This window comes from Eupeodes corollae, chromosome 2, assembly GCF_945859685.1.
Source record: "Eupeodes corollae chromosome 2, idEupCoro1.1, whole genome shotgun sequence".
NCBI classification, from domain to species: Eukaryota; Metazoa; Arthropoda; class Insecta; order Diptera; family Syrphidae; genus Eupeodes; species Eupeodes corollae.
The window spans coordinates 82937232-82964590 of NC_079148.1; the positions used below are offsets into that span (position 1 = coordinate 82937232).

General features: G+C 36.9%; 1 protein-coding gene, 2 long non-coding RNA genes and 1 pseudogene across 3 annotated transcripts; 1 reads left to right on the plus strand and 3 right to left on the minus strand.

Annotated features, from left to right (window-relative positions):
- The first annotated feature begins 7952 nt into the window (after nt 1–7952).
- On the plus strand, nt 7953–14928 carry LOC129945084 (nuclear transcription factor Y subunit beta-like). The gene is made up of 4 exons (XM_056054745.1): nt 7953–8525; nt 8604–8767; nt 14014–14101; nt 14887–14928. Exons 1-4 carry the CDS (start codon nt 7953–7955, stop codon nt 14926–14928), a joined length of 867 nt encoding a protein of 288 aa, XP_055910720.1.
- LOC129945085 (tyrosine--tRNA ligase, mitochondrial-like) overlaps nt 14567–27359 on the minus strand; it is a 79583-nt pseudogene continuing 66790 nt past the window's right edge.
- On the minus strand, nt 15906–16683 carry LOC129947991 (uncharacterized). The gene is made up of 3 exons (XR_008781810.1): nt 16472–16683; nt 16289–16402; nt 15906–16224 (listed from the first exon to the last, which is right to left on the minus strand). It is a non-coding gene; the product is annotated as an uncharacterized LOC129947991 (long non-coding RNA).
- Nucleotides 22433–26601, minus strand: LOC129947990 (uncharacterized). Its single transcript, XR_008781809.1, has 2 exons — nt 26009–26601; nt 22433–25924 (listed from the first exon to the last, which is right to left on the minus strand). It is a non-coding gene; the product is annotated as an uncharacterized LOC129947990 (long non-coding RNA).

Consider the following 27359-nt stretch of genomic DNA (forward strand, 5'->3'; position numbering starts at 1 on the left):
CTATACAACGGGGCTCGAATCAACAGAATTGACAATTTCGTGATAAAACTCGTTCGAGGTCACATTGCAAGAGCTATGTCTTCGACCAACAATTTAATTTTCGGGGCGTTCTATCCGAACGACGAGTATTTAGAGAGTGCACGCTTGAGCGGCTTCATTCCACCAGAGGCATTCCTCTTTTTAGACAAATGCGGTCTGATACAGGATAGATTGGCAGTTCCGTTAATCTACCACGTCAGACGAAGAACCGTGGATAGGCGACTCCTGTACAATCGGGACGTCATGGTACAAGGCGGAGCAGAGCTCCTTCGGTTCAGTAGGGCTGTGTCCGAACGGGACCGAACTGATAGGGTGAAGCAGGAGAACCAGTTTTGGTGGCTTCAATCGGCACTTGATATTGGGTAGTCGGGATGGGGTTTTAAGCCTTGGCCGGCTTACATACTTGTTTTATGTTTAGGGTTTAGTTTTAAGTAGAATAGGCATGGTGGCACGAAAAAAAAATTAAAAGAAAAAAAAACAAACAAAAAACAAAAAATAAAAAAAAAAAACATTAAAAAACATTAAAAAAAAAAATAAATAAAAATAAAAAAAAAAAAAAAGATAACGAAATATGAAAAACAAAAATGTTAGATAGTTAGATTTGCTGCTGTGGTTGTTCTAGTTTTAAGTAGTTTATAGGTAGAATAGGTAGTTTAAGTTAGTTTTTAAGTTTTATTCAAGGACCTTATTTTAAGTAGTTTGTAAGTAAAAATAAAAAAAAGGTTATTGATATTAGTTTTTTTCAAAATTTTCTAATAAAAACAAAACAAATAAAATTTAAATTGAAGTAAAATAGATCTTAAGGCCGAAAGGCATTAGTAATTAGTGTTATAGTTTAGCTTAGAGTGTCCGTATGGGACCATTAAGTTAGTTGTAAGTTATGGATAATTAGGCTAGTTTTATGAATTTTTGTCTAGCTTTAAGATAGGTTTAAGATTGAATAAATAAAAATTAATTTGAAAAAAAAAAAAAGGGGCAATCATTCGGAGGCAAATGAACTGGTCCGACAAGAATCCCCAAGAAGCCAAACAGATTTAGATCAGGCTCTCGGCAGCTACTGACGATGTCGGCGAGTTGAATCCATCGATTTTCACACAGAAAATCAACATCAAAAAATGTAAGTCAACTTCCATTTCAGATTTCCTTATATAATAAAAATTAATTTCTTTATAGTCACCACAATTCAGCATTGTCATGGTCAACCTGTCGATCAACCATTCACAGTGAAAAACCTCTATTCGTAGCGGAAGCGATCTCTGTGTTGTCGACAATGCGAACACAATGTCATCAAGCCGGAGTACCATCCAGGATCGATCAAGTATCGCATTTAATTGTTTGCTAACTACCATGTGCCCGACGTTCTGCTTGTGCGTTGTGAAAAGCCACTGAAGCCTGGCACGTCCACTGAATTGATCCTCAAGCTAACTAACCCAACGATGTACCATATGACCACAACCATTATGAAACTGCCAACCAGAACGGTGAATGATCGACTTCAAATAAAAGTTCAACGAAAGTAACCAACGTAAATAACAAAAAATTCGATTTGGAAATTCTTATGTTGTATCTCTTATTTTTTTTATAGATTCACCACTTGGAGAAAGTCCAATAAAGTAACAATCAAATTGAACTTCACACCTGAAGAAGGACTAAAACCAGGCGATTATGTTACCCTTAGTTTCTTGATGAAATATACTTTTGTGAATACATACACACGCCCGAAAAGAAAGGACGTCAAAAACACGAAGTTTTTGCAAAAGTTGGTCAATTTGAAGCCTAGATTTATTTCTATGTATATCTAGAAAATAATCTTTTTTGCAAACAACTTGTTTATTTATTTTGAGATATAGTGTAATTTGGTATATATTGTATTATCTACTGTTTCTTTTCTGACTAGGATTATTTTTATTCAAAATTAATTATTTATTATTTGCTTCAGGGGTTGAATTCGGTTGAATCAAGTGAATTTTGAAGAATATATAAATGGTAATGTACAAATTGATCGGATTAGCCAATATAAAACATCACATTTTCAGTTGTTTGGGGGCAGCACAACTCGAACCTTGAACAAAATAAGACCTACATAACTAAAATGTTCGTTGGAATTTTTACCCGCCCATTTAAACGATATAAATTTGATTAGATGAAAAGTACGAAACAAATTTAAGAAAAAATATTGTAGATTCGGAAATCATCGCATTTTTTTTGTTGAAAAAAAACTGCTTCATGAATTTAGTGAGCCTAAAAAATCCTTAAATGTAAGTATGTATATTATGTCACCAATTATAACGTTGAGTGTCGAATGGAATTTAAAAACATATTTGAATTAATTTCATTGTATTTAAAAAAATATATAAACATGATTAACAAACCAGGGAGTCTACATGTTTAATGATTCAAATTATTTATTTTTATTACAAAAAAGAATACAATATTATTATTAATGACTTTTAATTAATGTAAAATTGAATATGGATATAAGCCAAACAAATTGTTTTTATTCATATGCTCATCCTTGTCAACAAAAAGGAGTGTTACCGAAATATTCATTTGAATATTTTTATTATTATTCTTATAAGAAAAGGCGTCGCACGGCACTGACAACTTGATCAGATAGACGTATGTTTATGTTTGGTAATTTTGTTGGTTAGGATGACTAAATTATTCCTATATACCATGAATGAATGAGATAGTGGTATGACTGGATTGAGAAGAAAAATGTATAAGAAATACTATCTAATATTGTAGTAGATTTTTCATTCCTAAGCTTAAGAGTGCGTTCCGAGCAGCAACTCAAAGAGAGGGTAGGGTGTAGAATTCGTGACTGGCCAAATTAAGCAGAAACTTGAGTTAGGTGGTTTTTGAAAAGCTTAAGCTCAAATATAAAATATCAATATCAATAGAGTTCAATGATCCTGGAAAGAGGGGTTTTGCAGGATTATCTGCCATTGGATAGCTGCAAAGCTTTTTTTTTTTTTTTTTTTTAAAAAAAAAGAGAAATTAAGAACAAAGGCGTAGGTAGATAATTTATTAACTTCTGAGCAGTGAAAGCCATTAAACGTTCGATTACCGGAATAGTTATTGTCTAAACGACCATTTCAGTCGAGACAAAGAAATTAGCGATTTTCTTTGTCGTTAAAAATTTCCTTGGTAAAAAGACCCGAAACAAAGAAGGAGTTGCAATTCAAAACTTACATAAAAGTAATTTTATATTTCTTGGTAAGAATATTTTGATATATTTTTTTTTTTGAAAGTGATAGTAACCTTCTTTGTTTAGTAGAATTTAAATTGGCAGTCGGAAATAACGGCTGCCCGATATATTCATACCGGTTCCCGGAATAATTATTAAATACACCCCAAAGAAAAAGCCAACCTATAAAAACTACCAGGGTAACAAGGAAAAAGCAGGCAGCCGAAGTATAGTTTGAGCAGTGCAGGAACTTCGCTCCATATCCACCTTCAATACAACACACATAGGAATTTGGAAGGTCACATAAGTGCTAAGATTGGCTTCCGAAATTTATACAGCCGCCGTAGTTGAGAGGTTTAAGCCGTTGATAGTTTCAAGGTCAGTCGTTCTTTGACTTCCAGCGAGTGAAGAAGTGTGCATTAATCTTTTTTTCAATTTGCAATTTAAATTTAAAAAGTGTTGAGCATTTGCTAAGTTGGCATTGTGCCGCAGTTTTTATTAACTAATTGGTAGCCTAGTGGAGGTGGCGTCCGAACTCGGTTGCCCCAAAGGCCCCTGTGCCTAAGGCACCAGAGGTGCAGCCTGACATTGTAGCCTTGTTGTTGAGCATTCAAGGTCAACTAACAGGACTGCAAAGTCAGATAAAGGAGCAAGGCAAAAGGGTAGATCATCTCTACTCTTTGTTGCCTGGCCTGGCGCAACTAAGACCATAATGGGCGCGCTGCCGGAGACGCGCCTAAAAGTCCTAGCTGTGAATGTAAATTCACTGATTAGGATTGAACGAAGAGCCAATATGTTCCAATTGTTGAAAGACTACAGTCCCGATGTGTTTATGGCTAGCGAAACTAAGCTAAACCACAACCACAAATTGACTCATAAAAATTACAATATCGTAAGAAGAGACCGGCCTGACTCCACTCAAGGGGGCGGTGTCGCTCTCTTCATACGAAAAGGCATTAATTATAAAGTCATATACAACAATGAATTGCGAAAGCTCAAGACGCTAGAAGTTTGCGTCGTATGCATCTCTCTCTCTCAAGGGAAGCGGATGTATATGATTGCGGCTTATGCGGCTGGAGCTCCGCAGGTTACTTACTTTGCTTCAGAACTCGAGATTCTTTTTAGGGAACTGAAACTGGGCTTGGAAGAAAACTATTTCATCTTGGCCGGTGATTTGAACGCAAAACATGAAGATTGGGGAAATCAACATAGTAATCCCAGAGGTAATCATCTTTTTAATTTGATGAATCTTTACAGCGTTGAATATGGCGTCGACCTGCTGGCTACTGAAAGGCCATCGTATCCAAGAAGCGGCTCCTTTCTGGACCTTTTGCTGTACGACACCAGACTGACAGTTACAGACAAAGTGGGTAATCACCCGCGAAACTGCTTACAGACAGTCGAGTACGACAGTGATCACTGCGGACTGGCTGCTGTAATGCAGATTCCGAACGAACGCGTGGAGTTGGAGGAATACGTTCCAACGCATTCTTACAATTACAGCAAGATGCGGTGGCCTCGTTTCACCAATGCCCTAGCGAGAGAACTTCGTTCGAGTGACATAGCCCCACCAAACAACAGAAACCTGACAAATACAGAAATCGACCAACACTTACAACAGATGGACGAAACAATAAAACGAACGATGGAACGGACAATCCCAAAGTACAAAGAACGGGACCAAATGGACGCTTACAGAAACGCGACAATTGACGCACTACGTAGGCACAAGAGTGGCTTACTGACCAGACTCAAAAACTTGCACAGACGACTTACAGACCCACGCGACTTGGAGGTTAGGACACTGAAATCGTCAATAAAAAATGTCAATCTGTTGATTAAGGAGAACTACAGGCTGTCAATTAACAAGTACTGGGACCGCAAGATCCGGTCAGTTAATTCGAGTGACCCTAGTATGTTCCCGAAAATCAACAAGATATTCAGAAAAAAAAACGATAATGACCTTCCGTGTCTTAAACTCCAAAGAACTGAAGAGAACAGAAACGTACTCAGGACAGCGCAAATAGATCCAGAGGAAGCCATCTTTGACGATGACTTTTATATAATTGAAGATCCGAAGGAAAAAGTGGAGGCGGTGGGAGCTGCTTTCCAGCAAGTGTACAAGGTGAATGTTAGCATTCGCCCCAACCACGACCTGGAAAACAGAGCCCTACTTAATCACTTTTACCTCCGTAATGATATCACACATTGGCGATCTGAGAACCGCGGTTTCATGCGGTTCAATGACGATTCCTTGGCAAATGCCATAATCGCCGACCAAATGGGACCAAGTCCCTTGTTAGTGACGAAGGTTGAGCTTCAACTCATCTTCAATTCAATAAAAAATAAAAAGTCAGCAGGTGTCGATGGTATATCCAACGTTGTACTAAGACATTTACCGACGGAAGCAATTGACATTTACACCACACTCTTCAACAATGCACTGAATAATGCATATTATCCAGTGCATTGGAAGACCGCTGTGGTTCATCCTCTCCCGAAAAAGGGAAAGGACAACTCCAACCCGTCAAATCTTCGGTCGATAAGTCTTCTTCCGAGCATCAGCAAAGTTTTCGAAAAGATCATTAATAGGGCTCTGACTAAGTGGGCTGCGGACAACAAAATAATTCCGGATAAACAGTTCGGGTTCAAGGCGGGTCATGACACAATTCATGCTGCGTCTAAACTCGTTTCTGATATCCAATGGAATAAATCAAAACAACAATGCACAGGTGCTGTCCTGGTTGATTTGGAAAAGGCCTTTGACACCGTATGGTTAGAGGGTCTTTACCTAAAATTGAGCAGGTTTGGCATTAGCAAGCCATTGTTGTATATACTTTATGATATGCTTAACGGTAGAAAGTTTGTTGTCAAAAGTGGCAATGTAACTTCTACCACAACGTTCTCAATTAAAAATGGTCTTCAACAGGGAGCGGTGAATTCGCCGATTCTCTTCAACATTTACACCAGCGATCTGATAGGTAGTCTTACAAAGGCAATTGCGTACGCCGACGATCTAATTGCGTACAGAACGGCCCGAAAGGTTGAGGTTATTAGAATTCTCTTGCAGCGTGATTTCGACAAGATTCAGCGATATTGCGACGACTGGAAACTGAAAATAAATGTCCAGAAGTCAGAGACAATTCTGTTCCGGACTCCGTTGGCTAGGGCCACGAGGGATACGTGTAAGAATTGGCGCAAGATGGTCATCGTTGATCTTCACGGGCAGCCATTGGCGAGCAAAAGTGTAGTGAAGTACCTCGGTATCTGGTTAGATCAGTATTTATATTTCGACAGACATATAAATGCTGCTCTGACCAGGGCCAGAGGAGCCTTCGCTCTGACGAAACGGCTGTTTTTTAGCAGTCGGCTTGACCCCAGAGTGAAGGTAATTTGCTACATGGCCCTCATACGGCCAATGATCGTTTATGGTTGTCCTGTGTGGTTCAACGTTGCCCCTTCTCAGATGGAGAAGTTTCGGGTGTTCGAGCGGCAGTGTTTACGACGCTGTACCGGCTTATATCGAACAGCCGAATCTTCTTATGTGCATTATTATTCCAACGAGGTCCTGTACAACGGGGCTCGAATCAACAGAATTGACAATTTCGTGATAAAACTCGTTCGAGGTCACATTGCAAGAGCTATGTCTTCGACCAACAATTTAATTTTCGGGGCGTTCTATCCGAACGACGAGTATTTTGAGAGTGCACGCTTGAGCGGCTTCATTCCCCCAGAGGCATTCCTCTTTTTAGATAGATGCGGTCTGATACAGGATAGATTGGCAGTTCCGTTAATCTACCACGTCAGACGAAGAACCGTGGATAGGCGACTCCTGTACAATCGGGACGTCATGGCACAAGGCGGAGCAGAGCTCCTTCGGTTCAGTAGGGCTGTGTCCGAACGGGACCGAACTGATAGGGTGAAGCAGGAGAACCAGTTTTGGTGGCTTCAATCGGCACTTGATATTGGGTAGACGGGATGGGGTTTTAAGCCTTGGCCGGCTTACATACTTGTTTTATGTTTAGGGTTTAGTTTTAAGTAGAATAGGCATGGCGGCACGAAAAAAAAAAATTAAAAAAAAAAAAAAAAAATAAATAAAAAAAAACAAAAAAAAAAAAATTAAAAAAAAAAAAACATTAAAAAAAAAAAAAACATTAAAAAAAAATTTAAAAAAAAGACAACGAAATATGAAAAACAAAAATGTTAGATAGTTAGATTTGCTGCTGTGGTTGTTCTAGTTTTAAGTAGTTTATAGGTAGAATAGGTAGTTTAAGTTAGTTTTTAAGTTTTATTTAAGGACCTTATTTTAAGTAGTTTGTAAGTAAAAATATATAAAAAAAAGTTATTGATATTAGTTTTTTCAAAATTTTCTAATAAAAACAAAACAAATAAAATTTAAATTGAAGTAAAATAGATCTTAAGGCCGAAAGGCATTAGTAATTAGTGTTATAGTTTAGCTTAGAGTGTCCGTATGGGACCATTAAGTTAGTTGTAAGTTATGGATAATTAGGCTAGTTTTATGAATTTTTGTCTAGCTTTAAGATAGGTTTAAGATTGAACTAATAAAAATGAATTAAAAAAAAAAAAAAAAAAAAAAAAAGTGGCGTCCGAACACAATACCAAGGGTCGTGGGTTCGAATCCCGGGCGGAGCGCACCAAAAATATAGAAGCTTTTTTTCACAATCGTGAAATCGTCGATTTTATAGATTGGGAAAAAAAGCAAATGGAGAAGGAGCGGAAAGCAGGGTTATCGAAAGATACCTCTGCCAATTCATCAGGTGATGCCAATGTGGTGCCATCAGCGGTACACAAATTCACCGCAACATCATCAGGCCACCAGTCTGATAGTCAATTAAATGTTAAGAGAAAACTCAAGCCTAACCTTGTGGAAAGGAACAATGCTGCTAAGCGCGGAGCGATGCGACAAGGCGTGCAGCAAAAAAAACAACAAGAGATGACGTCACAAAGCGAGTCGTCAGACGGTGACATTGACTACGTCTCCGAAGGTGGAGAGGGGCACTATAGGTCGCCTACAAATAAAAATAAAAATAGGTTCTCAAGCCTAGCGTCGCCAGAGCAGCCTAAAGAAAGGGAGATGGAGGTGCCTGAAGCCCCCAACGACAACGAAGCCGGTGAAGTGGAGCTGGCACAAGTGCTGCAGGCAAAAAAGCAGCAAATAGATGCCTATGAGGACCAGCTAAAAAAACTGAAGGAGGAGATGGAGCCCCTTCTCAGTGCACTGAAAGCCAAAATCGAAGCGCGCCGACAAAAAGAGGCAGCTGAGAAGGAGGAAAAAGTAACACAACGGCTGCAACAGCAGCAACAGACGAAACAAAAAAAGCCAGAAACAAGGCAACAAAAACAACAACCACAGCAGCAACAACCAAAGCCCGCTACCAAAATCACTGGAGCGGAGCAAAAAATGAAGGCTTTACCAGCAGTGACAGGCCCAATGAATGAGGGCCCATCTACCTCGAGTAAGGCCAAGCAGCAGCAACAACAAGAGCTACAAGCAAGGCAGCAGCAGCAGCAGAAACAGCAACAAAAGCCGCAGAAGCAGCAACAGCAGCAGCAACACCAGAAACAACCACAGCCTAACAAAGAAAAAATACCACCAATAAGGACCCATAAGGTTGACATACAAGACATTAAACAGGTATGTAAGTCGGCCACTAAGGGCAAATTTCTTATTAAAATTCTAAACGAAAAAGAAAAGAATTATTCGGTCCAGTGCTTCTCACTGGCCGAATACAAGTTAGTTAAAGAGTTGCTAAAAGAGGCCACAGCTGAGTTCTTCAGCTACACGCCTAAAAGCGAAAAATTCAAGACGGTCCTTCTGAAGGGCATAAGTTCCTGCACGGAACCGGAGGAGCTCTTAGCTGAGCTCCGCCAAAAAGCCAGTGACGATCTCGATTTTATCGGGGTCAAGCCTTTCACTACGGTGAAGTCAAGACGAGGGGGTTATAGGCTGCCAATGTTCCTCGTAACATTATCGCCCCAAAGCAGTTTGAATAGTGTCGAGAGAATCACAACTCTCAACAATCAAGCTGTACGCTGGGATACATTAAAAAGGCACGACGACATTCTACAATGTACGAAGTGCCAGAGGTTTGGCCATGCCAATGCCAACTGCAATATGCAGTTGCGTTGTGTCAGGTGCGGAGAAACCCACAAAGAAGGAGAGTGCAAGCTGGGGAATGAGCGGGTTGAGGATTTGACCCTGCTCAAGTGTGTCCTTTGTGGAAACCAAGGGCACCCGGCTAACTATAGGGGTTGCCCTAAGGTCCAGGAAATGAAACAGAAACAGGCCAGTCAAAAAGCCGAAAAAAGTCGACAGGCTCCAACACAAAAATTCGTAGATCCCAAATTTTCCTACGCCCAAATGGTGTCAGGGAATGGGAACACGAGACAGGCTCCACCAACGGTTGCCCCAAAGGCCCCTGTGCCTAAGTCACCAGAGGTGCAGCCTGACATTGTAGCCTTGTTGTTGAGCATTCAAGGTCAACTAACAGGACTGCAAAGTCAGATAAAGGAGCAAGGCAAAAGGGTAGATCATCTCTACTCTTTGTTGCCTGGCCTGGCGCAATTTAGATCATAATGAGCGCGCTGCCGGAGACGCGCCTTAAAGTCCTAGCTGTGAATGTAAATTCACTGATTAGGACTGAACGAAGAGCCAATATGTTCCAATTGTTGACAGACTACAGTCCCGATGTGTTTATGGCTAGCGAAACTAAGCTAAACCACAAACACAAATTGACTCATAAAAATTACAATATCGTAAGAAAGGACCGGCCCGACTCCACTCAAGGGGGTGGTGTCGCTCTCTTTATACGAAAAGGCATTAATTATAAAGTCATATACAACAATGAATTGCGAAAGCTCAAGACGCTAGAAGTTTGCGTTGTATGCATCTCTCTCACTCAAGGGAAGCAAATGCATATGATTGCGGCTTATGCGGCTGGAGCTCCGCAGGTCACTTACTTTGCATCAGAACTCGAGATTGTTTTTAGAGAACTTAAACTGAGCTTGGAAGAAAACTATTTCATCTTGGCCGGTGATTTGAACGCAAAACATGAAGATTGGGGAAATCAACATAGTAATCCCAGAGGTAATCATCTTTTTAATTTGATGAATCTTTACAGCGTTGAATATGGCGTCGACCTGCTGGCTACTGAAAGGCCATCGTATCCAAGAAGCGGCTCCTTTCTGGATCTTTTGCTGTACGACACCAGACTGACAGTAACAGACAAAGTGGGTAATCACCCTCGAAACTGCTTACAGACAGTCGAGTACGACAGTGATCACTGCGGACTGGCTGCTGTAATGCAGATTCCGAACGAACGCGTGGAGTTGGAGGAATACGTTGCAACGCACTCTTACAATTACAGTAAGATGCGGTGGCCTCGTTTCACCAATGCCCTAGCGAGAGAACTTCGTTCGAGTGACATAGCCCCACCAAACAACAGAAACTTGACAAATACAGAAATTGACCAACACTTACAACAGATGGATGAAACAATAAAACGAACGATGGAACGGACAATCCCAAAGTACAAAGAACGGGACCAAATGGACGCTTACAGAAACGCGACAATTGACGCACTACGTAGGCACAAAAGTGGCTTACTGACAAGACTCAAAAACGTGCACAGACGACTTACAGACCCACGCGACTTGGAGGTTAGGACACTGAAGTCGTCAATAAAAAATGTCAATCTGTTGATTAAGGAGAACTACAGGCTTTCAATTAACAAGTACTGGGACCGCAAGATCCGGTCAGTTAATTCGAGCGACCCTAGTATGTTCCCTAAAATCATCAAGATATTCAGAAAAAAGAACGACAATGACCTTCCGAGTCTGAAACTCCAAAGAACCGAAGAAAACAGAGACGTACTCATGACAGCGCAAATAGATCCAGAAGAAGCCATCTTTGACGATGACTTTTATATAATTGAAGATCCGAAGGAAAAAGTGGAGGCGGTGGGAGCTGCTTTCCAGCAAGTGTACAAGGTGAATGTTAGCATTCGCCCCAACCACGACCTGGAAAACAGAGCCCTACTTAATCACTTTTACCTTCGAAATGATATGACACAATGGCGATCTGAGAACCGCGGTTTCATGCGGTTCAATGACGATTCCTTGGCAAATGCCATAATCACCGAGCAAACGGGACCAAGTCCCTTGTTAGTGACGAAGGTTGAGCTTCAGCTCATCTTTAATTCAATAAAAAACAAAAAGTCAGCAGGTGTCGATGGTATATCCAACGTTGTACTCAGACATTTACCGATGGAAGAAATTGACATATACACCACGCTCTTCAATAATGCACTGAATAATGCATATTATCCAGTGCATTGGAAAACCGCTGTGGTTCATCCTCTCCCGAAAAAGGGAAAGGACAACTCCAACCCGTCAAATCTTCGGTCGATAAGTCTTCTTCCGAGCATCAGCAAAGTTTTCGAAAAGATCATTAATAGGGCTCTGACTAAGTGGGCTGCGGACAACAAAATAATTCCGGATAAACAGTTTGGGTTCAAGGCGGGTCATGACACAATTCATGCTGCGTCTAAACTCGTTTCTGATATCAAATGGAATAAATCAAAACAACAATGCACAGGTGCTGTCCTGGTTGATTTGGAAAAGGCCTTTGACACCGTATGGTTAGAGGGTCTTTACCTAAAATTAAGCAGGTTTGGCATTAGCAAGCCATTGTTGTATATACTTTATGATATGCTTAACGGTAGAAAGTTTGTTGTCAAAAGTGGCAATGTAACTTCTACCACAACATTCTCAATTAAAAATGGTCTTCAACAGGGAGCGGTGAATTCGCCGATCCTCTTCAACATTTACACCAGCGATCTGATAGGTAGTCTTACAAAGGCAATTGCGTACGCCGACGATCTAATTGCGTACAGAACGGCCCGAAAGGTTGAGGTTATTAGAATTCTCTTGCAGCGTGATTTCGACAAGATTCAGCGATATTGCGACGACTGGAAACTGAAAATAAATGTCCAGAAGTCGGAGACAATTCTGTTCCGGACTCCGTTGGCTAGGGCCACGAGGGATACGTGCAAGAATTGGCGCAAGATGGTCATCGTTGATCTTCATGGGCGGCCATTAGCGAGCAAAAGTGTAGTGAAGTACCTCGGTATCTGGTTAGATCAGTATTTATATTTCGACAGACATATAAATGACCAGGGCCAGAGGAGAATTTGCTCTGACGAAACGGCTGTTTTTTAGCAGTCGGCTTGACCCCAGAGTGAAAGTAATTTGCTACATGGCCCTCATACGGCCAATGATAGTTTATGGTTGTCCTGTGTGGTTCAACGTTGCCCCTTCCCAGATGGAGAAGTTTCGGGTGTTCGAGCGGCAGTGTTTACGACGCTGTACCGGCTTATATCGAACAGCCGAATCTTCTTATGTGCATTACTATTCCAACGAGGTCCTATACAACGGGGCTCGAATCAACAGAATTGACAATTTCGTGATAAAACTCGTTCGAGGTCACATTGCAAGAGCTATGTCTTCGACCAACAATTTAATTTTCGGGGCGTTCTATCCGAACGACGAGTATTTTGAGAGTGCACGCTTGAGCGGCTTCATTCCCCCAGAGGCATTCCTCTTTTTAGATAGATGCGGTCTGATACAGGATAGATTGGCAGTTCCGTTAATCTACCACGTCAGACGAAGAACCGTGGATAGGTGACTCCTGTACAATCAGGACGTCATGGCACAAGGCGGAGCAGAGCTCCTTCGGTTCAGTAGGGCTGTGTCCGAACGGGACCGAGCTGATAGGGTGAAGCAGGAGAACCAGTTTTGGTGGCTTCAATCGGCACTTGATATTGGGTAGTCGGGATGGGGTTTTAAGCCTTGGCCGGCTTACATACTTGTTTTATAGTTTTAGGGTTTAGTTTTAAGTAGAATAGGCATGGTGGCACGAAAAAAAAAATTAAAAAAAAAAAATTAAAAAAAAAAAATTAAAAAAAAAAAAAAAAAAAAAAACATTAAAAAAAAAATAAATAAAAATAAAGAAAAAAGACAACGAAATATGAAAAACAAAAATGTTATATAGTTAGATTTGCTGCTGTGGTTGTTCTAGTTTTAAGTAGTTTATAGGTAAAATAGGTAGTTTAAGTTAGTTTTTAAGTTTTATTTAAGGACCTAATTTTAAGTAGTTTGTAAGTAAAAATAAATAAAAAAGGTTATTGATATTAGTTTTTTCAAAATTTTCTAATAAAAACAAAACAAATAAAATTTAAATTGAAGTAAAATAGATCTTAAGGCCGAAAGGCATTAGTAATTAGTGTTATAGTTTAGCTTAGAGTGTCCGTATGGGACCATTAAGTTAGTTGTAAGTTATGGATAATTAGGCTAGTTTTATGAATTTTTGTCTAGCTTTAAGATAGGTTTAAGATTGAATTAAATAAAAATGAATTTGAAAAAAAAGAAAAAAAAAAAAAAAAAAAAATAGTTTTTAAGGGCTCAAAGCAGAGGTCCATGGTTCAAGTCTCCGTCAAAACCATAAATTATTTTTTTTTTACATTCAAATTTTCTTTATTAACATAAATTAATTTTTTTATATTCAAATTTTTTTATCAACGTAAATTCATTTTTTTAACATCAATTTAATATTCGAAAAACGTCTCTAACTTGGTAATTTGGAGTAAAAAAAATAAGGTGTTAATTCGAAGTATCACCACGCGAACCGAGTTAAAAGTAAAAGCTAATCGCGGAAGTGAAATATATACATGAATATAAGTGAACAAATATCTACAAAAAAAAAGGAAACAACATCAAGTGCATCGAAAGATTGCTCAGGGTACAACAAACCTTCTATTCAACAGCAGTGGCCACTTCTCGAGAAATAAAGGGGTAAGTTTGTACATATCTTTTTGATTAACTTGATAATTATTTATTCTGCACTTATACCTATATGTATATATAATACAAAATATATTCTTTTAACACTTGCGCGAATTAGTGGGGTGGGTTTGAAAAGGGGATTTTTGACTTAAAGTGAAATAATCAAAAAGAAAACAAAAAAAAAAAAGGAATTCAAATCCAAAAAAATTGTAATAAGCCGAAGACGCGGTTATACTTTTGAATTCAAATCTTAAGATTTTGTGCTTTGCGTTGCCAATATAGATTGAATTATTTTTCTTTATTAGTGCACTTACCTAATTGAATCAATTTAATGAAGTAGTATTTGTAACTTAAATTTAAATAGATTAGTTTAAATATGATATATGTAGCTTTATAAAATAACAAATTTCTAATTAAAAATATATTTAAATGTCTGAAATTAAGACGTACATATCTTTTTATTTCTGAATGATAAGTACATAATCATGGAGTAATTTTTTTTGTATAAAGGATGAGAGGATGAAGATGAGAAGGGTAATGGCTTGAGGGAGGAAGAAGCCATTCAAAGGGGTTACTCTAGCGAGGGAGTTAACCAAGGTAGGGAGGGTAGAGGCGATGTCTCGCGCATCATCAACACCAGGATGCAGAGTCTGGCAATATTTTTTTTTGTATCGACATTGAAGGGTCCAAGAATCACACCCACCACTGAGCTAAGGGTTCAATAAATTGCCAGCAAGGATCAAAAGAAGGCAAATAGGTCGTTACAGGAGACATTTAACATTTTGAACTAATAGATAGAAATGGTATGTGATGTTTGTGGTGATGAGTTAGTGTGATGTTAGTGCGAAGTTTTGAGTTCGCATTGCTTGATATAGAACCCTACAGCTGTGATGATTCGCATCGCATGAGCTGAAAGAAGATTTTTAATTATAAAATAAATTACCTCAAGCAAAAACATAACAGTTTTCACTTACTCTCTGTTGTAAAACATTAAGCTTTTAGTGCCAGATCAAGAATGGATAGTCTAGGCTCTGGAAAAATCTTAACGATAGGATTTAGTTGTAATTCACCTAGTCCTTCAACATTTGCCTTGTAGAGCACTTCTGTGACTTTTTCGAGAAAAACTTAAAAAGCTAAAAGAAATGATTGATTTGTTTATTAAAAATCACCTCAATGGACTAGAAGCTTCACATCCTCAGCTAGAATCGTTTGTGCTTTTCTCTTCTCTGGTGATTTTTTGTGTTGTTCCATGAGAAATGCAATTTCTTCCAGTGAGATAAAACTACTTGAACAACGTGAACAACTTGAGAAGATTCTCGACTTCAGAATCTGGCATTTTCAAAAAAACTCATAAAGAGAAAAAGACGACGTTTTTTCTTCGTCCAGCCAAATACCATCGCCAGCAAATTTTCCGAACTTGTCTTCTTCTTCGTTGGTAACAAGAGGCAGAATTGAATTGAAGATATTGACGGCATTGAAAGCAATAAATCATGAATGAAGGAAGGTATTTCAATTGAATTCCAGAGACCTACAATTTAAATTAGAAAAAGCGAAAATTAAGATAGTTCTTATTTTATTATTTATAAACACATCCTCACCAACTACATCACAGAGTTCACCGAAAAATGTAAAAGGAAGATATTTAAATGTGAATTTCTCCAAAAAAGAACATAGTGAAACAGATCAATTGGCCAATCGTCGGTGGTAGGTACTGTCTTGAAAAACTGACTGTAGATTAAATTAACTATTGTTCACATGATGAGGAAGGACTTGCATACATTGCGATCTTTCGCCTATCCGTAGCTGACTGAAATGAGTGTTTTGCATTGAAATGATGGTGGCACATTACATGAATGTGCTACTGCTATTAATTTAACTTGTATTTGTATTTGGATTGGCTATGAATGACCACCAAGTAAAGAGATTCCTCAACTTTATAATAACTCTGGACTTGTATCCATCTCGTCAAATGAAGCATGTCAGATTGCAAAGCGAATTTTTTCCGACTTCTGCGACATCGATCCCTTCGCTGTAATCGGCCCTTCTCTTTCCTACAGGGTTAAACATGAGGATATAAGCCATAAGAATAGAGCGATTTGATTGCCAGTCTTGTTGAGAAGTGTAATTTTTTACTAAAAAACAAAACAAAATAATATTCATATAATTTGAGTTAAAAATTAATATGAAAACATTTACCTTCAATTTGTACCTATTCACTCCACAATAAATATGTCGGCGTTGCTGGCTTCCTACGCGGGGCTTCCACTTCCACTTTTCTTGTTGCAACGTAATCCTTGGTTTCTTCTTTATCTGAGGATTCAATTAAATTCATTAAATTCATTATATATTTTTATTTCAATAAATAATATTTTGTTTTACCTTCATTTGCTTTATTGATACTGAATTTTGGTTTGTTTACATTTTCGTAGAATTGTCAAAATACTCACCTCGCTGTTGATCTGTCAAATCTGGACATAACTCAAATTGGGCCACGTTCGCATTACAGTTCTAGGGTGCGCTTAAACTTTCAGCACGATTTTTTCTGTTTTTAGCGAAATTTTTCATAAAATATATAGAATTTGTGTGCCAAAAGCATTCAAAAATTATTTTTAGCACAGTTTTCACTAAAAAGAAGTTGTAAAATTCATTTTTCTAAAAATATTGCAAAATTTTCTAAATTTAGTTTGTAGGCCGAAAGAGAGCAAACCCATTAAGTCGGGACTCTAGACAATATATTTCCTCTATGCACAATTGAAAGAAGAGAAACGAAGCAAAATATTAATAGCGATGATTGGTGATGCTGCTGGAATACAGGTTGTAAAATATCAGAGGCTTCAAAAAGTTTTCAAGTATACCAAAAAAGATATGCTCACCAGATTAATTGCCATGTGAAGATGTGAAGAGAGTTCTTGCTAGCAGATGAACAAATGGTTTCCCGAAAAAGGTGAAGCGTTGTGTGATGGATTTACTTTTAAGTCCAGAAGTGATTGACCAGTTTCTATTGGTGAGTTAATCCATGTAGATGTTCTAAGCCCCATTGGAACTAAATCAGCAGACGAATTGCAATATTACGTTTGTTTCAAACATGATTTCAGCAAGTTTAGAAGGCTCTTTTTTTAAGCAGAAGAACGATGTATGTAAATCATTTGAAACATTCTTGAATAAAGCCTAAGCCAACGGACACATTGTCAAAAAGTTGAGATGTGATGGGAGGAGAGATTAAGAGGTAAGAATGTGTTGGACCCTCTTATAACGCCACAACAAAATCGAGCCGCAAAACCTGAAAATCAAACAAGTAGAAGTATGAGAATCACAAGAAAGTTACTAAAATCTATGTGGGTTGTAACATGTGATACAGCAGCATATGTTATGAACCCCACAGGACCGGAAACAATCGAAAAAAAGGTTCCATATGAATTGTATGGAAAAGAACTTTGAACTATGGAAGGTTGGTTGGGTATGTGAACAAAAAATGAGATGGATACCGCATGTGGATACCAAACCTGAACAAATTTGAATGGTTGATTACAGCGAAGGGATCGATATTCCAGAAGACTGAAAAGCTTCGCAATGAAATCGGTCTTACATTCTTTATTCGTCAAAAAAAATAAATATGTCGAAAATGTGGCTATAAAGTTAAGGGATCGATTACTTGTGAACACTTTCCCTGGTCTTTAATAGCCAAGCCAATTCGATCAAAAAGAAGCTGGGTGAATTGAAGCATTTGATAACAATAGAACAGGCACGTCATGTGTCACCATCTGTGCAATGCAAAGTACTTCTTTCAGCCAGCTACCGACAAGTGAAGGATTGCAGTGTACACAATCCCTTCCTCATAATGTGAGCAATCGTTGATTTAGTATACATATGCAATCCATAGATAACTTGCCAATTGCTCTGTTTCACTATACTCAAAAGTATGATGAGATGATGCTTAAAGATACCGATGTAATTTTGGAGAAATTCGCAGATAAATATCTTCCTTGTACATGTTTTGGCGCATTCTGTGATGCAGCTGGCAAGGATATTTGTATAAATAATAAAATAGGAACTATGCATCTTAATTTTACCTATCTTTTTAATTTGAATTTTAGGTCTTTGAATTTAATAGAAATCCCTTCCAATTTTTTTATGATATATTGTTGTCTAAGCCGTCAACATATTCAATTCAATTCAAACCCGACTCCAGGCATTACTTACACTTCAGATTTTTTTTCAAAAAGAAGTTAGCTTATAGCAAGATTCAAACATCATAAGTGCATGTGTTAGTTGTTTGTAAGCTAATAATATAATTAAAGCCTAGCACACGCACAAAATACAAAACATAATTAACATTTAACACGAATTAATTCAGAACAACAAAAAATAAAATAAAGACGTTTACGATAGTGGAACAATGGTTCTAAAGAATGATTTTAATCCCACCTTATTTAAATTTAAATCTATCGATGAACAGTTTAAGTTATATAAAATGCACATTTGACTTAAAGCTTCATTCTTCACATAGTATAAAATTAAATGAACGGAGGTGATGAGTTCCGCTTGGTAATTCAAATATACACAAGATAGCAAATAAGGTACACCAATTTCACCGTTAATGAGCTGATGAAGAAATATTGAATCAATATTAACACGCCTTTGACGGAGATATTGCAATTAAAAAAGCTGAATACGATGTTCATATGGAGGCAGATCATAAGCATCTTCCCAAGGAAGACCCTTTAGGGCAAAGCGAATGAAATTATGTTCGATTGGCTCAATACGTTTTCTCTAAATTTCGTATTAAGGAGTCCATATTTGCGATGCATATTCAACATGAGGACGAACATGGCAATTGTACAAAGAAAAAGTAACATATTAGATATCATTGGACTCCTTTGCCCAGTGTTTTATAAAACCAAGCATAGAACTTAATGTGATGTGTAAACTGTAATTTGGAACAGAAATAAAAACCTAAATCTTTAAATGTGAAGATGCGGCAGAGTTTTTGCTGTGATATATTATAGCCAAATACACTAATGATTCGTTTTTTAGTTATAGTTATCGCCTGGCATTTTAAAGGGTTGAGAGTAAGGCTATTTTCCCACACCAAAATATTAAAGTATCAATGTCGGCTTTTAAAGGGATACGATCATTGGTGGACTTTTTAATCTTTAATCTTAAATGTTCATGTCATCAGCAAAAATGAGAACTTCACTTGAGCGTAGACATGACGATATGTTGTTAATAGACAGTATCAACAGAAAAGAGCCAAGATGGCTTCCCTGGGAACACCAGATTGAGCAAAAAAAGGTTCAGAAAGACAATTTCTAAATTTTATCTCATAGGATCTGTTTTCAAGATATGATTTGATTCAAGCTAAGAAAAATGGTGGGAAACCAATAGCTTTGAGTTTAAATAAAATAATTCCGTGGCTAAGTTGGTCAAAAGCTTTAGAAAAGTCAGTGTATACACAGTCATCTTCATAATAGTGTTCTAAACCGTTTGAATATATGTTTGAGAATGTGAGGAGATTAGTAACGGTTGACCTTTTTTTCACAAAACCAAGTTGTTGTTAGCAAATGAGATTTTTACTAAAGAATGCTACACTTTTACAAACAATTTAGGTGTTGCCAAAAACCGCAGCCGAGAACAGTGCACATGCTGGACGCATAAAACAGTTAATGCTCAAATAAAATCATATTTGCGCGGCTGAACGAGAGAAGACAGAAAGGAAAAGAGAAAGCGACACTGAATTTTTTAGTGCTCTAGACGGAAAATAAAAATAAAAGAAAAATTTATATTAAAAAGTAATAAAGAGATTTCTTAAAAAAGTTGTTTCGTTTTCTTAAAGAAAAAAAAACAGTATTCTAAAAAATTCATTACATTTCTCTTCTTTAAATTCTAAAAGATTGAATACCTATATGTGCCTTCTTCAAAGGATATATATATATACAAGAACAAATATGTTCAAAACTATTTCTGACCTTGATATTGATCAGCTTATTGTAAGTGGTTAAATGGGTGAATCTGAATTATTTGTATTTGTAAGCTATATTCCTCCAAAGAGCGATTTGGATTATTATAAAATTCATTTAAATAACTCAAAATCCATTTTAGAAAATTTAAAATATTCACAACATGTATTATTTACAGGAGATTTTAATCTTAGTCATATTGAATGGATATTTGACACCGAGGACAAATGTTTAGTCCCTTTTAACGTTTCATCTGAAATAGAATGTGTAGTTATAGACTTTTTTGGTCAATATAATTTAATCCAAATCAATTCCCATTACAACGTTCTTAATCGAATTCTTGATTTGATTTTTGTTGATAATGATTTTCTTATTTGTATTGATAAATGTAACTTTCCAGTTATTGCAAATTCAATTCATCATATAGCCATTGATGGAAATATTCATTTCTATCATTATTTAAAAAAGGTATCTAACGACCAAAATATTTTTTATGATTTTCGAAAAGCTAATTATGACGGTATGGTTGATTATCTTTTGTCTATTTCGTGGGATAACGTTTTTTGTTCATCTGAATTAGATAGCGTGTATTCTTGTTTTTTAAGTATTTTGATGGGGGCAGTTGACGAATTTGTACCTAAAAAGCTTTCTAAAAATAATACTTGCCCTATCTGGTATAATAAAAGGTTGACCAATCTTAAAAACAGAAAAAATAAGGCATACAAATTGTATAAATCTGACAAAAATAATTCTGAACTGCGTTTAAACTATCTAAATTGTCAACGAGAATTCGATTGTCTCAATAAATTCTTATATCGTAATTACTTGTTTTCTGTCGAAAGTGACCTCAAATTAAATACCAAGCGTTTTTGGAATTTCATAAACTCAAAGCGTAAATCTAGTGGATTTCCTAGTAGTATGAAGTATCAGGATACAATCACAAGTGATATACCTACAATTTGTAATTTATTTGCTGACTATTTCCAATCAGTTTACTCTTCAGATACTCCCCCTATCCAGAGGTTACCTTATATAAGTAGAGTTGTCAATATCGGTTCTTTAGTTTTTAGTCCATTTGAAATTAAAGAGGTTTTATCTAAATTGGATATTAATAAGAGTAAAGGGCCTGATGGGATTCCTGCTATTTTGTTAAGGAAATGTTGTATTGCACTAGCTCAACCACTTTCGTGGATTTTTAATCTTTCATTAGCCAAAGGGCTATTCTTGGATTGCTGGAAGGTTTCTTATTTATCACCAATTTTTAAATCGGGCTCAAAACAGGATATCACCAATTATAGACCCATATGTAAAATTTCTTGTATTCCAAAAGTATTTGAAAAACTTGTCTGTAATAAGTTGACTGAGCTATTTCATAATCATATTTCAATTTTTCAACATGGGTTTGTAGCAGGGAAATCAACGGCAACAAACTTAGCATTATTAAGCAATAACATCATAACAAATATGGAAAATGGTTTCCAAACTGATGTTATTTTTACTGATTTTGCTAAGGCATTTGACAGAGTCAACCACCAAATCTTGTTAAATAAATTAACTTCTCTAGGTATTAACTCTTTTCTATTAAAATGGGTTGAGTCATATTTAGCTGGTAGAGTTCAAATAGTAAAAGTTGGTAATTCGCTCTCAAAATTTGTTTCTGTTCCATCTGGTGTTCCGCAAGGAAGCCATTTGGGTCCATTACTTTTTTTGTTATTTGTAAACGATATACCTGATCTATTTCAAAATTCAAACTGCCTTCTTTTCGCAGATGACCTCAAACTATACCGTAAGATTTCTTGTCAAACTGATTGTTTTCTTCTTTTGGAAGATCTGTCGAAGCTTGACAATTGGTGTAAGCAAAATCACCTTCTCTTAAATGTTTCCAAGTGTCAAGTTTTGTCGTGTTTCCGAAATTCTAATCCTATAGTGTTTGACTATAATATCAACTACACAAATTTAGAACGTGTAACTAGGAAGAAAGATCTAGGGGTAATTCTAGATACAAACCTTTCTTTTTTACCGCATTATGATTTTATTATAAACAAAGCAAATCAAATGCTTGGTTTTCTTAAAAGAAACACAAAAGAATTCTCAGATTCATATACTTTAAAATCCCTTTACAATTCTCTAGTAAGATCAGTTCTTGAATATTGTAGCATTGTTTGGAACCCTTATTATAATAATTAATGTAATGAACCAATCGCGCGTTGCACTAGAGAAGTGAATTTAATTTGCAATAGGATTGATTTTAATATTGATGTTTCGAGAGATTTATTTAAAAAATATTTGTTAAATAATATTAAACTGTAATTTCCTAATAAATTTAAAGAATTGATCTTTTTTTTCATAAACTTATATTTATTAATTGTAAAATTACGAATAATAATGTATAACTTATTGTAATATTTATTTAATTTATTTATTTATATAAGCATACAGCCCCCAACAATTGTATTATTTAGTATCTAGTCTATAAAGATTGTAATCTGATTGATGAAATAAAACTAAAACTAAAACTAAAACTAATGTACCACCGGTGAAATCAACGAGTCTTCAGCGAAGCGATTCTTTGTCGACTTCATCTCTACGTACTATGCGTGAACAACTGAAGCTAATGCAAGATGAGCAAGACATCCTGAAAAGATAACAAGTTATCCTGCAAAAACAACAAGAGCTAATGGAACAACTCAGCAACTGCTCTTTAAAGGAACGTAGTTCTGTGCATAGCAAGGCCAATACAGAAATTCATAAAGAACAAAAAAGCAGAGTGAGACTGATGAGGTGCAACGACCGACACAAATTGTCAGTACTTATTTGATTACTCATCAGGTTCCACGTAAACGAACAATGCCATTTCAAGAATTGCATGAAGGTGAGATTTCGTCACGGCAATTAGCAGCTAGGCAAGCGTTGCCCAAGAACCTTCTAGTGTTCACAGGCAATCCAAGTGAATGGCCAATTTTTATAAACAGCTATAAGCAAACTACAATAGCCTGTGGATTTTAGAATTATGAAAATCTGATACGACTCTAGCATAGTATCCAGGGAACGGCACGTACAATGGTGGAGGATCAAATCAGAATCCCAGGTTGCGTGGAAGACATCATAGACACATTGCAAATGTTATTTGGTAGACCTGAGTTGGTCTTGGATCAGCAGATACAGCGTTTGCGTAAAATGTCCGCTCCTAAGATTGAGAAATTGGAAAGTTTCGTCGCCTTTGCCATGGGTGTCAAGAATATTTGCTCTACTTTATCTCAAGCTGGGATGGAGGATTATATTAGTAACCCCATGCTTATTAAAGAGTTGCAAGACAGATAACCTCCAACAAGGTTAGTTAACTGGGCACAGAGTAAGCGTTATTCAAGTGATCCAGACAGTTTGCATACATTATCTGAATGGGTATACGAAATCGCAACCGATGAATGCAGCATGACTACGACGTCTACTTGGATTCCGAAAGAAAGCGTGACAACTCCGCCAGTTCAAAAGAAAAATAAAACGCCACAAAGCTTCTATCAACATCTCGAAGTAGACAACATGAACTTATCGCAATCGGAAACAATATAATATATATTATATATAAATATATATATAATATAGAATACCTTAACTTCGATATGAGGTAAAATTAAGAATAAGTGAATGCCAATTGTGCAAAATGCGAAAAGCAAAACCAATTCCTACACAAATGGCACCGCTTCCTGCTGCTAGGCTTATATGCTTATACCGCTCCTTTTACTTACGTGGGAGTAGATTATTTTAGACCAATGATGGTGAAAATTTGAAGACGTACTGAGAAGAGATGGGGCTTACTCTTTACGTGCATGACCACTCGTGCCGTGCACATTGAAATTGCAAGCAAAATGGATTCAGATACATTTATATTGTGTTTCACCGTTTTTATATGCAGACGTGGCTTCCTTGCTCAAATATTCGGTGACAGAGGAACAAACTTCATTGGAGCTGAGAGAAGAACTAAAGGCAGTTGACCCCGAAGTGTTGGCTAGGCGATTCGTCAAAACGAAATTAAGATGGAACTTTAACCCGCCTGCATCACCACACATGTGTGGAGCCTGCGAAAGGATGGTGAGGTGCTTCAAGAAAACGTTATATGCCTCATTACCAGAGAGTACTCCTTCAGAGCAACTGCTAAGAAGCTGTTCAATATCGGTAGAGAACATAATTAATTCCAGACCACTGACGTATGTGCCTCTGGACAACGAACAAGACGACGTATTGACACCCAATCATTTTTTGGACTGCTTTCGGGTGACAACAAACCTATAGGGAATCCGGAACATGAGCCAAAGATTCTAAGGACCAATTATAAACAGAAAGAACGTTTTAATAACCAATTCTGGAAGATTTTTGTTGAAAGATACTTGCCCGAACTCACACTCCACTCCAAATGGTTTTTTACCAGTGTTACCATTGCAAGTAGATGATATTGTGATAGTCGTCGATAAGGACTTGGCAAGAAATAACTAACCCGAAAGAAGGATCATCGCAGCGGTATCGTGAAGACTCTTTACTGTGTCATGGAGAGACCAGCTGTGAAATTTGCAGAGAAACACAGGATTTTTCGCTGGACGCATCCACTAATTAACGTGCTTAAACAAAATCATATTTGCAGCTCAACGAGAGAAGACGGATAGGAAGAGAGAAAGCTACACTGAATTTTTTAGTGCTCTAGACAAAAATAAAAATAAAAGAAAAGTTTATATTAACAAAGAGATTTCTTAAAAAAGTTGTTTCGTTTTCTTAAAGAAAAAAAAAAACAATATTAGGAATGGAAGAAAGCTTTGCAATGGGCCTGTAGTTTGCTATATCCACCTTGCTACCTTTCTTGAAAATTGGTGTTAGAAATGACTTCTTCCATGTACTGAAAAATTTGCCTGTTTTAAGAAAAAGATTGAATAAGAACGTTAGAGGTTCAACTAAGGCATTACGGCACTTTTTATCGGGGGAATACCACCGGAACCGGCTGAAGAGTCATCATTCAACGCGGATAAAAAATCAAGGACCGTACTCTGTAGCACAGGGATTTGACTACAGCTAGTTTGCGAAAAAGAGTGAAGGTTAAATATACTTCATCAACTTCTTAACAAATGACTCACGGAAATTTGTTGCAAAAGCGTTGGAGATATCAACAGTTTTATCTAACGAAAGGTTCTTGTAAGTGAAGTTAACTGGAAAGCTGTCTGATTTTTTCTTTAAGTTTACAAGATTTAAAAAACAAAAGAAATAAAGTTTGGATAAAGTACAATGAAACAATAACTGATGATGATTACAGGACATTCATTATAACAAAACAACTTTTCACTGACTACTCTAACATCCTATATGTATGATGACTACATTCAGAAAATTGAATTAAACATTAAAACTAATCCTGATAGTTAGATAGAAGATAGATAATCGTAACTGAACTAACTTAATGATTTATTCGACATCAAATAGTAATGAGCCGAGAATAATTGCGAACATGTTTGCAAACTTCTTCAAAGATGCTTTTGTAGATTATAATACTATTAGTTTTCCCAACATATCTACCACTGTTATAAATTTTCCCCACTTCAATTCTATCAATTTCGTTATTAGTGAAGATACTGTCCTTAATAGTATCCTACAACTTGACGAATGTTTTAGTCCTGGTCCCGACAGTGTATCATCATCCATTTTAAAGAAATGTGCTGCGTATTTAGCACACCCGTTATGTGTTCTTTTCAACACGTCCTTAAGTAACTCGCTGTTTTCTTTTATCTGGAAGAGCTCCTTCATAATACACACAAAAAAGGCCCTAAAAACGAAATAATGAACGATCGACTGTTGCGGACGCCTGGACATCCTCAGGTCCTTAGGGTTGTAATTTCTGAAAAAAAAAAGAAATGAAAATAAACAAAATATGAAATAAAAAACAAGAATAAAAAAAAGGGAAAAGAAAATATAAACTTACCAGAGGAAAGCACAAGTTAAGCTTTTAAGTTTTAATGATCTATATTTTAATTGACTATTCTCTGTCAAGTCCAAATTAATACTAACTGAACTAACTGAATCAAAGCCATATCTAAACCTAATTCATAAAACAACCTTAACCCTGGTTCCCAGATGCGTCAGCATTATTGGAGTTGCGCGTGTTGTTCAATGCGCGCGTGAAATGCATCCGGTCAGCAACGAAGCAGATTTGGTCACCTGATGAAATTGTTCCATGTACAGGTCTTTGGCACAGGCTTCGGTTTAACGTTAGCTGCGTTGTGTGTCAGAATGGTGTCGGTGACTGACAGTTCTCCAATCTCCACACGGATGCAAAATAATAGGTGTGTTTCAAGGGCGAGTTGGGTTGCGTGTTAGATTAGTTAAGTTGCGTGTGACCTGAAATCTTATGATACTAGTTTTGTCTTATGTTCGTATTCAAACTTCGTGAACGACCATTTTTTGCATGTTATTGTTTGTTATGGATTATATGTTTTGGTTATTATTTCTTAACTATGTAATGTGATATTTGTAGTGTTCTGGTCTCATGTGGTTCTGTGTTATAGGTCTCCCCAATTTTTGACCTACTGCATGGCCTCCCACTATTTGGGTTTGATGATGTGAGTGGAGGAATACACTAGGTGAAGGTGGGTATGCGATCGGATGATATTCCTTTTAGAGATCGTCGTCGTCTGGATATACTTTTGCCGGTGTGGGTTGTTATTTTAGCATACCCTCATTTAGCCGACTACCACACAGAGGCGTGTAAAGACAGTCATTAATCGAATTCAAATTCAAATATTATAAAAAAAATTTAAGCAACATTTTTTTCCTAAATTTAAATGGTTTTGAATAATAAAAAAAAATGTTTCTTGAATTAATTCCTTATAGTAAAGAAAGTGTTAATTGTTGATTGTCTATAGTGGAAATATAGTTTAATTTGTGGTTCAGCCAATAACTCTGGGAGAAAAAAAAGAAGGGAAGTGAAGAACAAAAGAAAGGTGGTGAGTCCAGTGAATTTTCGTAGTATAGGAAGTTAAATATAGTTATTTTTTTTATATACCAGTTAGATTTTCGGCGGCACGAACTCATTGGCGGAAAGCTGGGCTGCCGCCAAAAAAAGGAAACTTTTTAGTAATCAGAAGAAAATTCAAAGAAGAAAAAAGAAGTTTGATTCAATGAAGAAAATTAAAATTAAAACCAACATACTCTTTGACGAACCGTCAAATTTAACTCACTTCGATTGGTATCTCTAAATGAAGAGCTTCTATCAGACGGATGCAATGTCGATTGATCATTCATCGAATGGATTGACAGTCTTTTGTTACTTTTAG

What these genes read in the sequence shown, in the direction of transcription:
- LOC129945084 (XM_056054745.1), top strand. Translation starts at nt 7,953, where the DNA reads ATGGAGAAGGAGCGGAAAGCAGGGTTATCGAAAGATACCTCTGCCAAT. An exon ending in CAGCTGAGAAGGAGGAAAAA is followed by an intron (nt 8,526 to 8,603) that starts GTAACACAACGG and finishes CAACAACCACAG; the next exon opens with CAGCAACAACCAAAGCCCGC. An exon ending in CAGCAGCAGCAGCAGAAACA is followed by an intron (nt 8,768 to 14,013) that starts GCAACAAAAGCC and finishes ACAAAAAAAAAG; the next exon opens with GAAACAACATCAAGTGCATC.